A 12,925-nucleotide genomic window follows, 5' to 3' on the forward strand; every position below is an offset into this window, starting at 1 on the left:
CATAAATTGGAGGAAACATTCCAGAAAAATGTTGGCAGATGAAAGCAAAACGTACTTATAGGAGGCAGGCTGGCAGCTTCAGCCCTTGCAATGGCCTGAGAGGTACAGGAGAAGCCAGAAGGCAGTGTCAGAGAGGCAAGGTGAGCAGAGGTGGCAGTGGAGAGGGCTGCTTTGGAAAGGAGCCCACCTGCAAGGCCTATGTGATTTACTTCAGCATGAATAACCAAGAGTTTGGCAGCAGCAAAACAAAACCTTAAAGAAAAGCACTATGTTGATATATTTTTTTAAAATTCTCAGTTGAACAATTCATGATTTCAGCCTTGAAAATCGGGAACTCCCTCAGTGTGTATAGCATACTTTCACTCGTTTGAGATGTCTTCTTCCTCATCCCTTTAGAACACGGAGCTAGATATTCCAGGGAAATCATTCAGCACAGAGACTAGACTACTGATTAAGAAAAGTTTGAGTCGATGTTTAGTAAATTATAGATAAGTGACAGATGTTCATCATTGAGTATTCAGCTATCAGGGAACAACCAGCATACCACGTGTTTTGGCTCACTCCTGTAATCCCAGCACTTTGGGAGGCTGAGGCAGGAGGATCACTTGAAGTCAGGAGCAGGAGCTCGAGACCAACCTGGCCAACATGGTGAAACCCTGTCTCTACTAAAAATAGAAAAATTAGCTGGGCATGATGGTGTGCACCTGTAGTCCCAGCTACTTGGGAAGCTGAGGCAGGAGAATCACTTAAACCCAGGAAGTAGAGGTTGCAGTGAGCTGAGATCGCACCACTGCACTTCAGCCTGGGTGACAGAGCATGACTCCATCTCAAAAAAAAAAAAAAAAAAAAAAGAACAACCAGTTAAAATTGTAATAAATAAAATGTTATATTCCTCAAATACTTGTTCTCTTTGGAAGATAAGATTATTTTTGGAAGAACAGGGTGGAGACCTGCTCATAAAAAATCGGATTGCCTTATATTGCATCCCAAAGTACTCTGTTTTTTTGTTATTGCCATAATACTTTGCTATACCGATTAGTGGGCAGGGATGGGAAGAGGGAATGAAAAAGTGTTTATTGAGCATTTACAATGTCCTGTTCTAGGTACTTAATATGCTTTCACACATATAATTAATATAATAACCCTGTGAAGTAGATGATGTTATAATTTTACAGATGAGGAAACTGATGCCCAGTAAGGTTATTATGGAAATTATCTGAGGATATGCAGCTATTAAGTGCCTTCTCCAGGTATCAATACAGTTCTGACCCTAAAGCCTTTTCTCTTTCTACTTTGCTACACTTAAGTGGGACTTGATTAGGACTTTAACTTCTTTTCTTTTTTTTTTTTTTTTTTTTTTTGAGACGGAGTCTCGCTCTGTCGCCCAGGTTGGAGTGCTGTGGCCGGATCTCAGCTCACTGCAAGCTCCGCCTCCCGGGTTCACGCCATTCTCCTGCCTCAGCCTCCCGAGTAGCTGGGACTACAGGCGCCCGCCACGGCGCCCGGCTAGTTTTTTGTATTTTTTTTAGTAGAAACGGGGTTTCACCATGCTAGCCAGGATGGTCTCGATCTCCTGACCTTGTGATCCACCCGTCTCGGCCTCCCAAAGTGCTGGGATTACAGGCTTGAGCCACCGCGCCCGGCCTAACTTCTTTTCTATATCAGAGGTTAATTGTAATTATCACATCCCAGTTCTAAACAGCGAACCATGTTATTGACAGTATCTTTTACATAATTAAATCTTGTATAGATGGTCAAAATTATTTCATTTTCTAATCAAATATTTGATGAACACTCATGCAAAGTATTATTTGAGCAGGATCCAGAAAAGCCACAAACTGTTATTCAAGGAGACTACAATTAAGTCGAAGAGAAGACCAATGCATAAAATAGATAATAGCAATAAAACACAATGTAGGGTATCAGTGTTGTAGTCCTGGAGAATCCCAGAAAAAAGGGAAGTCAGTAATTACTGGAGTAAGTAAGTAAGGAAAGATTCATAGGAAATGGAACTTGAACTGGAACTTTATGTATGAATGGAGTTTATTCATTTAACAAATATGAATGCATATTTTCTGTGTCTATTACGTATAAAACCCAGAAGAACAGCTATGCTATGGAAAGGGGTGGATCCGGCTGTATTGGTGAAAGGGCAGCATAGAGCCAATAGACATCATCATTGATTCAGGATCACTTCTTTTTTTTTCTTTTCTTTTTTTTTTTTTTGAGACAGAGTCTTGCTCTGTCACCCAGACTGGAGTGCAGTGGTGCAATCTTGGCTCACTGCAACCTCTGCCTCCTAGGTTCAAGCAATTCTTCTGCCTCAGCCTCCCAAGTAGCTGGGATTACAGGCTCCTGCCACCATGCCTGGCTAATTTTTTGTGTTTTTAGTAGAGATGGGGTTTCACCATGTTGGCCAGGCTGGTCTCGAACTCCTGACTTTAGGCGATCCTCCTGCCTCGGCCTCCCAAAGTGCGGGGATTACAGACATGAGCCAGCACGCCTGGCCAGAATCACTTCTCTTTCCTTACCTTGGAGAATGGTAGGCAGCCAGAGAAACCCTGTGAGAAACCAAATCAACCTGATGTTTCCAAGCTAGTTTTTCTATAGCAACATACACCACTTTTCCCTTATCTTCTCCTGTACCTTTTGTGTTAACCACACTCTCAACCACTTACTCTTCCCTGAACACAGCACGTTCTTTTATTTCTGCAGGCCTTCATGCCTTCAATGTATTGCTCCTTTCATTATTCCTTCTGGAGTCTCAGCCCAGCTGTCACTTTCTATGTAAAGCCTCTCAGATCCTGCTATAGGATTAGTTGCTTCTCTTTTTACACATTTTTTCCCTCTCTTACCTAACATTCAATATGATAATTACCTATTTCTCTGGCTTTCTGTCTAAACTTTGAACTTCTTGAGGTAGACACTGTGTCTTAATTATTTTTGTATCCCAGTATGTTAACAGTATGGCAGGTAGATGTTTACTATGCGTTTACCAAAATACAGTTAACAACAGGAAATAATCCTGGCTTCTTAAAAGAACTTAGAATGATAGGATCATAGAGTGAGGGGGACCTTAGTGCTAACCCTTCACTTTATAGATAGATAAATCGAGGCTCAACATAATAGGGGAAAAAGAAATAAAAGCCCAAAGGAAAAATGGACCACTCCTATAGAAACCTGAAAAGACAACGGTATTTCTGCGGTTGTACTTCCACCTTGGCCCTGAACTTCTTGGCAGCCAAACCAAAAAAGGGAGAGATGGGAGCTAATAATTTCTTTTAATCGTAAAGGAAGGATCTTGGCTTTTCCCAGCACTGGCTGCTTAAATGTTCTCACATGAATTTCTAGAATCTGCCCTGAATATCTGACCTCAACAACTTTATATAAATAAGTGCATAAGTAGCAGATATTGGCCCCAACAAAAACTTTTCATAGTAAATATAATAAAAGATTTTATAAAGGTAATTCTGTGAAGGTCCAAATATATAATAATTAGACTTATTGATTTATATTAAGTACACAACTGCACTGTTGTAGAGTCTCAATGAAGAATATAAACAAAAAAGTCATCCCTGAAGAAACTTTGGGATCGCCCAAGGTCACAAAGCTAGATAGCAACAGAGCTAGGATGAGACTCTGTATCTTCTGAGAAGATAAGAAGGAGGAGCTGAAAAAAACCAGGAGATTTTCCATTCTACCTGTCATACTATTTTTTGCCTTTGCAGAATTCTGTCTTAATTTCTTTCAGTGCTTACAAGTAAATTAAACTGAATTCATTTTTTCCAAGAACTGGAATTAGTTGGTCCCTGTTTCAATGTGGACAAATACCTTTCTGCACATGGGATTTAAGCTTTTTAGACAAGGCATATCCCATGTAGTGCATTTGAAAACATGGTGGCAACAGCCTGCCACAGGTGGGAACAGCATGCTCCTTCAGATCGCCCACTCAGCTACACGTAAATGCTTCAGAACAAATGCTTGTTTAGTCACTACTACAATTCTGTAACTATGTCTAATATACACAAAAGAAAATATATTACTATTGGAAATTACATTTTTTAAGAAAATATTTAGGATAGTCAACTAGTGCATCATCCAAAATGAAGACTTAGTCTATTTCATCATCCAGTACGTGTTTATGGAACATCTTTTACATGGCCTGCAGTGGGAGGCATACAGTTAAGTGCACGTCCTTCCCCTGATCTTAATGAGTTTGTATTTTATTTTAGTTGAAAGAATAAAACTAATGTACGTAAAATCTACTGAGGAATAAATGCTTGGCTTGAAATGAGAGATATAAATATGAATTAGCTAATTCAGAGAAAATTTCATGACAACTGAGTAATTTGAGTCAGGTCTTAGTCATTGGACAGGATTTGGCTGAGGGAGAGGAGATGTCTCTGGGAAGCGAGCACTACATACAGAGGTAGAATGAGTGTAGTGCAGAAGGTTGTACTGTGCCGGCTAGAACAGTGACAGGAAAAGGTTGCTAGCAGGGTGGAAACAAGCTAAAGTCTATAGTTAATGTGGTGGAGAGTTAGTATAAGTTCTTGAGCAACAGGGTAAACTGATGAAAAGAGTTCCTGGAAAGAACAGAGAGGTAGCATTGATAATGCAGTAATCCAGGGCAAGGTGATGAAGGCCTGAATTAGTGGTGCCAGTGAGAATAAAGTGGAATGGATGAACCTGAGAACAGTTAATAGAGTCATGTATTGGTGGGTAAAATACTGTACACTGTATACCAAAGTCACTCTCTACTGAGCATGACATGATCTTTGCCTAACATTATCTGTGAATCATCAGTCTGAATGTCAGTTTTTACTCTATGGTATTGTAACTATCGACTTTGTAGAAAATGGAATTAAATATATCATGACTCAGGGATATAAACTAAAATTTGTTATGAGAATTAAATTCTTACTGTCAGCTTCCTTGTCCTTGTCTCTCTTGCTTTAAAAATGGAGTAGACAATGCAAGGAGGAAAAACAGTATACCACTAGGGAACTTAGTGTCTTCAGTCAGGTTCCTGAATGGTGGTGCTCAAACATCATGGAGGTCCTTAAAGATTGTGTCAGTTTCCTCATTTAACAAGTTAGGAATCTAAGATTCAGGTAGTTAATGTGTAGATAGTAATAGTAAAACACCGAGGTTGTGCAGTTCCTGTTGTGCATTTTAAAGATAACCTTTTGAAACGATGGATGTATGAGAAATGAGAAGATTCTTACAAAGTTTCTAATCAGAGTTAATAAAAAAGAGACTAAAGAGGTAGCCTTGATGAAAGTATTTATACACTTTAAGTAGGTATCTAGTCTTCATAGTACTACAGTGTTTATGAATAAAGATATCACAATGAAGAATACTTAGAAAACAACAGTCAAGTCCATTGGTTCTTAAACTTGCTGTATTTTATATTTTGTGAATAAAATTACTTTCATTTTCACAAAAGGCTGGTGTGTTTTGAAGCACAGATACATGTTTGGAAAAAGGACACAAAATTTTTTTAACATTGCAAACACCTGTTGCTTTCAAATACATCGGTAACTAATTTCTGAAAGGGTTAGTACATTATTAAATCTTATTAATGTTTTAAGTTGCTGTTAAGTCAGCATTCTTTTACCATATCATTGGCAGAAAGTGGATTAACATACTTGATAAATGACAGTCATGGTGGAAAAAGATTTCAGTAAATATTGGGCCTTATTTAAGTGTAAAATAATATTCCAGCAGAGAAAGATGATTTAGTTAATGAGTAAATACTACTGTTATGTTGGATAAAGTCTCTGTTTCACTTTATCATAACTAGTCCTTTTTCCTGCCTTCTTACCCAGTCACTCTTACTGCTCAATAAATATTAATTGGGGCCTAAAATTTCAACTACAAAATAAAACAAACAAAATGATTATAGTGGTATGAAAATGGAAAACATGGGAGTTAGATCACAAGCATTCACTACCGCCTTACGATTATTTTCTCAGATTACTGGGCAAGTTTGGCTTTTGTTTGCTTCTTTGATTGCCACACTACATTTTGCCTTGAAGCCATCCATTTTGCAGATACTGAATTTCTTTTGAGTACTATTTTTATACAATAAGCATCACTACACCTCTGGATCTTGATAGCATTACTGCGGGAGGAGAAAGCAGCTTTGTGTTAGTAATTACCTAACATTGTCAGAAGCTGACTGCAGGCCTCTTTCTAGTGATAACAGAATAACCGCATAATGTAGCTTTATAGCACATGATTAATAGAAAATAATTACACGTCCTACAAAGGGATGCAATATTTCTTATAAATTGACTAGAATGGTTTCCTGTAGATTAAAGGACTCTTCATTATTTTATCAGTCCTCCTGAAGTACAGTCACTTGCCTATGTTAGCATTTCAGTTGATGTTAAGAGCTGAATAGGTGAAGGATACCAGATGGCAGACCTCCTTGTACCTGAGACCTTGTGTTCCATAAAGATTACATGATGCTTCCTAACCTTTCAAAGATTTAGACAACAGCCTGGTATGGTTTGTCTTTTTATTTTTTGTTTGCTAAGAAGATAAAGTTTGAGAGTTTTCCTTTTTGTTTTTTAAATGATGCACTTGTGACTTTATAGAACAATACTATAATTAGTTTGTGGACTGGAAAACAACATTGTGTCAGTTGCATTATTTTCCACTGTAAGTAATATATCATTCATAATCACATTTGTTTGGGGGCGGAAAAGAGAAAAGGCAAAGACAGGCAGATTTTCTTTTTCAGAAGGAAACCTTATATGATATTGAATGTTCAGGCCAAAGTTTAGAATACTGTACTCCAAGAAGCATTTTCATTCCAATTTATAGGCAGCAAATGGTTTAATTGGGATTCATGTTGCTCAGGAGGCTCATACAGAGAATGATAATGATAAAAGTAAAAAGCTCCTGTATTTGCAGTCTTGTCAACATACTCTAATGGCTGCAGTGTAAATCCATAAATTTGCCTCCTGTATTTTTACCTCACTATATTTGATCATAATGCATTAATCCAAACAGGAATATAATTTGCAATTCTTTACAAATATAAAGTAATAAATATTCTGGTTTTTAGTTTTACCTTTTCTGATTTAAATCTGATATTTTAGAGTATTTTTATGAAGTGTATATTTCCTTTGTTTTTCAATTATTTTAAATTAAGTGAAGCATTTAAGATTATTTTAGTCTAAACCTTTTTTTCTCCCTAGAGTGTTACTTTTAAGGGATTTGTTCATAGTTGATTAAGCTCCTCCCTGCTGTTTACCACTATGCTTTGTAGTTAATAAATCTTACTATTCTACCATAGCACAGAATTCTCTCGACTGTGAAGTCTGCCCTTGTTGATGTGATTTCTTGGGAACTAATTTCTTAAATTTGGGTGTGAGCAGCTTTTTGAAAATGATAACATGCCTTTAATTGATAGCACAGACTATGACCAAAGTAGAATATTATAAAGTAATAACTTTCTGGCTTGTAATTTGAATCGAAGCATTGACCCCCAGATTGAGGGCCATTCTCTGGAAGCAAGTTTAAGCCAATAACATGTCCTCTCATTGAATGTTTTCTGTGTCTGTCTTTGGGGAGCAGGGGGCTAGTTCATTTTCTCATTCCAAATAATCAGTTTAAAAATCTTACATTAGCATTGAGTGAGAGCTTTAACACTCAGACCTACCCTGTCAATTATCCAGTTTGAAATCTTACAGTAGTCTGTGAAACTGTTAAGTACGGTGTGTCTTTTAAACATTAGACTCTAATTGTATTTGTTGCCTTAAAATTAGAAAAGGGCAGTTTTATTAGGTACCTATTAAGATATAATGGTTGCTAATCATGACTTTCAGTAAGTTAGTATTTTCTTCTGATAAATATGTCCTGCATAGATTATAGCCATCATTGGGTTCTGGGCGTCAGAGTATCCTCGTTGCTTAGTTGTCCACTAAGTTAACACTATCAGTGAACTTTAAAAGTTTAAAACTTAAAATCTTGAGTTTACTGCCTCACAAGCCAGAGCTGTGCCCTCAGTAGAATAACAATTGCAGGAGTGGTCTTTTCTCCCCTCTCCGCCTTCCACTGTGTTCTTCCAATAAACCTAATCCCGATACTGCCCACTGTTTGAAAAAGTGCCTATGGATTTTATCCTGTAATCTCTCTATTGATAGACTACATATCAATACATACACGCTAATGTAATGCTACATTTCTATTAAAGAATTGCATAATTTTCCTTTCTGATGGTCAATAGCATACTAATCAATACAAATGTTAAGTCTGTACTGTATTAACATTCCCTCCCCACATATAACTCAATATACATATGCACATTTATCTATGACTCAGATGCTGGAAAATCATAACCTGTTAAATTACTTTTGGGATTGATGTTAAAAATTTGTCTTATATGAAAAATTAAATTTGAGCACTACAGTGCTTGTGAAGAGTATTGCTTTTGGAAGATATTATTCTTGAAACTTGTAATTCATTTTACTTTGTTTGTATCTCACTGCACATAAATAAATTTGAGATAAAAATACATTAGTCAATCTGGCAGACATATGAGACCGGTTATGGAGTATTCACAATGCCTAAAGCAGTGGTGTATCTGTCAAAGGAGGAAAAAGTGGGAGAAAAGGAGGCATAGGTTTTTTTTATCTCAGGTTGCAAAGTAAATGCAGAGGTGACTCATCAACCACTCTGTTTTAGAGCTAGATTAATATTTTGCCTTTATAACTTGCGATACTTTTATTTCCTATTGATCTTCCACTATAAGGGTGACTCTAACACCACCTTTAAATTCCTTCTACCTATCCTTTATCTAAGGTAGTTTATGGCCAATAATAAAGGAATAATAAATGCCTTAGGGAAACTATTTTAAAGGAACCTGTTTGTGAATTATTTTTTAAGCATTTTTTTGGTATTATTAGTGTTTCCTTATTCTCTAATTTATCTGTTAAAGTGTGTATATTAGATTTTCTTGAGAAGGGGCAGACCTCTGTCAACATTCTAAATCATTTTAAGTCATATAAGTTTAAGAAATAAGTAGTTTATTGTAAAAAAAAAATGTATCCTTGCTAGATGATAAGCTTCTTGAAGGCAAATATAATAGCTTAAGGATCCTGGCTTTAACCTTCTATAGCCTCTAAAGGTGTCCCCAGGCTTTGTGGAGAGAGGGTGTCCCCGAGAGAAGGCTTCCTGAGGTAGTTTCATTTTCTAGGTTTTCATCATGAGTGATTGTTTCTGTGCCCAGTAATAAACAGGCTTTGTGTTATACCTTAATTTAAATCGTTGCCTAACAGCATTTTTAAGTGTCCAGAAACAAAAAGATGAAAATGTTTACATTTGCAGCTCAAGTTCTTTTAACTTTATAAATAGAAATAACATTTCTAAGAAGTTGCATGCAAACGACATTGTACTTACACCAGTCTAAAGGTTAATATTGCATATTGTTTTCAATTAGGAATACAATAGATACGGCTGGTGGGTAGGAGAAATGAAGGGAGCCATTGGCTTGGTGCCTAAAGCCTACATAATGGAGATGTATGATATTTGAGAGTCCTGGGTAAGTACATTTTAATCCAATATTCTGTAATAGCTCATATGTTCTCTTGGTCTCTTCGTTATGAGTCTTTGCCTTTTTAAAAGTCTTTAGAGTTTTCTGATAACACAAAGATTGTGCCCCCAAATCTTTTTTGTTTTATTTGATCTGGTTTAATTTTTAAAATAAGAATTTTTAAAATAAAAACTTCTTGGAATTTACTTTGGAAATGAATAGATTATTTAGAGAAAGTTCCTTTGATAGTAACCAGTTGTTTTCCCAAACTTCCTCCTTTTCAGTAAAATACCACTTTTATGGCCTTTCTGAAGAGTTGAATTGACAAAATGTTGAGTAAAAATACATTTTTCCTTGGCTAAAAGTGTAATTTTTTTAAGCAGGAAAAATCAAGTTTCAACTGAATCAAAAATTAAAATGCAGCTTTCCCTTTCTTCTGCAGAAAAGGAAAATTCTTCTGCTTGTCTGCAAATGCTTTGGATTTAGAAGTATCATGAAAGCATGGGTGACAGCTCCTAACCTCTCCTTGTTTTGTTAAACATTACTTGTCTTTAACTGTTATTTTATGCAGTTGCTCATTAAAATATTCCTCTGATGTGAAATTAAATGAAGGGTATTGATGTAAATTAGATGCAACCAGTAAAGTTATACCTGTTGCTATTTTGCAAAGAAATAATTATAGTTTTTATTTACCCATTTGATTTGTGTGAAGAATTCGTCACTATTTTATACATACCGTGTAGTCTACTATAGTATAGTAGGCTACTATTGCTACTTCTGGTGTGAGTTGTAATGTTTCTTAATCATTGGAAATCAATTATTTTTAGAGTGTAGTATATAATTTCATAGCATTTTAAATTTAAGGTATCATGCAAGTTTTTTTGGTTGATGCTAAATAATGTGGTTGCTAAACAAAGAATGCTAAAGAATGTTCAAGCTTTGTAGGTAACTTTATTGTTATTATTTATTTTCACACGTTTACTTCCTATTAAATACAGCCACAAGAAAGAAAAAATGATGGAGATGCAAATGGCAGTGTGCTGTCACCTGCAACACAAGTACATACCAGAAGTATGACTCATGCAAAGCATTTTACCATACAAATATCCTGGTGCGATGATGGGCCTGGCAACATTTTCTACTGTACTTTTGTTTAAATTTAATGAAACAAAAAATTCATAAGAAATTCCATCCTACCACTAACAAAATGGTATAAAGAATCTCCCAGCCTGGCCAACATGGTGAAACCCCGTCTCTACCAAAAAGTAGCCAGGTGTGGTAGTATGCGCCTGTAGTTCCAGCTACTTGGGAGGCCAAGGCACGAGAATTGCTTGAACAAAGGAGGCAGAGGTTGCAGTGAGCCAAGATCGCGCCATTGTACTCCAGCCTGGGCGACAGAGTGAGACTCCATCTCAAAAAAAAAACAACAACAACAACAACCAGAATCTCAATATATTCTCAAAGTAAAAAGGCATAACCAAGCACTCTCTTATCTTGCCTTATCGCTATGCTATGTATGTCCCATTGCAGAACAGCAGATTTGAGACTTTTCTATATACTTCAGAGCACTGAAAAGAAAAGAAGAGTTTGGAGAGGAGAGTGTAGAAATCCCAATGGTAGCATGTACCAACAGGTGAGCAGAAAGGTAGTTTCAGCCTGACATTTGAGTTATACTCTGTGCTGCCTGAGCAGGATTTATGGAATCATATAATTACCTTTTCATGTATATTTGAAATCAGAGGTGTTTAAAATGTCTATGAGATACCAATATAGCCTTAACATATGTCAAAATGCATTGCTGATTAATTATTTGGAATACACATAAACTCCTAATATTGAATCATTACTTATCAGGTATTATCTTTTTGGAACTTTTCAATATCTTTGCTTTATAAAGATTCTAACCATGCATCTGAGCTGGTAATATTTTAAAATCTCCATTATTTGTGTAAAACTGTTTATAAGCAGTGTTTGAGAGGGTCTGTTTTACCATTATCCCCTCAATATCATGATCATCCAATCTCAAATGTAAAAAAAAAAAAAAAAAAAAGGAATTTGATTTTAGGGATTGTGAGTAAACAAGTTTATATATATAGACATTGTGAAGTTGAAGTTTTCAGAAATTACATTTGTGCAGTTGTTACCTTTTCCTCACATAGTGTCATGGAAATAGACTGAAATCATCTTGGCAAAAGTTGGACAACCAAAGACGAATTTAGTGAACTGGTTTTCAAAACTTGAGCAGCTGAAAAGCAAAAGCTGTTGTTTGCAATGACAATGTAGCCTTTGTGGATTTGGGTTTGTGCTTTGGGCTGAAAAGAAGTTTTTAGTCCTAGGCCAGTAGATGGCAGCAGCTTTTCATTGCAGACAAAACCACTTGAAACCCCTCCCCCATGGCACTAACTCGCCCATGATGGAAACTGTTTAGATCTCTGCCTCCTTTTACAGTTAATCCAGGAGAGGGAGTCCTTTGCCAACTGATGACCAACAGTTCCAAGCCAGATAGTCTCATGAACAGTGACAATACAGAAATAAGGTGTTATTTCTGTTCAGAACTCCTCTGGCCTTTGTTCTTTTAAAACTTGAATATAGGTGGGAGACATAAGAAAGGAAACAAAAGACTTAAAACTGGAGTGACAAGACAAATAATCATTACTTTCAATTCATGACTGCTTTATATTCATTTGATGAAATCATTTGTATACAAACCAGGGAGAAACTTTTCTTTATACCCTTGACGATATATCACTTACTCTTCAAGATCATAATAATATCATTAATATGAATTTAAACAACATGGCTTGTTAGAAAATACGCTAATTGCTATGGTCTCATTATGTTTGCTTAGCTTTTATTTGTTTTTCTGTGAACAGTTAGAGAGCTAATTTTTTTCAAAGGTGATTGTAAGTCATATTTTATATAGCATTTTGCTTGATTATTTGCTCTGTACTGAATTTGTACTCTATTGCCATTAGATCTTACAATAATGTTCCACTCTGCAAATTTTTAAGGTTCAAATAAAGTTTAATTGTTTGCAAACTGTTATGATGCTAATAATTCAACAGCCTGCTGTGTTACTAATGAAATTACTTTGTTATGATTAATTTGGAAAATAGTGTGTTGATTGTAGTAATTAAGCACAACAAGGTGAAGTAAATGATTCTAATGCCATCTGGCCTCCAAACTGAATGAAGAAATGAAATAGGGCTGTCATCTGAATTTATTCAAAGAAGTAAGGATAATACAAATGACTTTCATTGCTTTAGGATTTACACTTAACACAGCTCACTCCATTCTATTTTTGCCACTTTGCTGCATATGACACTTTCTTTTATGGAAAAAGAATGTCGTTTAGTCCAGCAAGTGTTTTGAATACTT

General features: G+C 36.0%; 1 protein-coding gene across 4 annotated transcripts in view; it reads left to right on the forward strand.

Annotated features, from left to right (window-relative positions):
- The window catches only part of SKAP2 (src kinase associated phosphoprotein 2), a 200,941-nt gene extending 188,351 nt beyond the window's left edge, over window positions 1-12,590 (forward strand). For 3 of the 4 annotated variants that reach the window (XM_007981821.3, XM_038004764.2, XM_038004763.2), the window contains 2 exons: window positions 9,455-9,556; window positions 9,990-12,590. In XM_007981821.3, the coding sequence (XP_007980012.1) occupies window positions 9,455-9,547 (93 nt within the window). In that variant the 3' untranslated portion in view covers window positions 9,548-9,556; window positions 9,990-12,590. The remainder of the gene's footprint in view (window positions 1-9,454; window positions 9,557-9,989) is intronic. The other variant, XM_038004762.2, reaches the window with a different exon arrangement.
- Window positions 12,591-12,925: the final 335 nt, after the last annotated feature.

Source organism: Chlorocebus sabaeus, chromosome 21 (genome assembly GCF_047675955.1).
Source record: "Chlorocebus sabaeus isolate Y175 chromosome 21, mChlSab1.0.hap1, whole genome shotgun sequence".
NCBI lineage: Eukaryota > Metazoa > Chordata > Mammalia > Primates > Cercopithecidae > Chlorocebus > Chlorocebus sabaeus.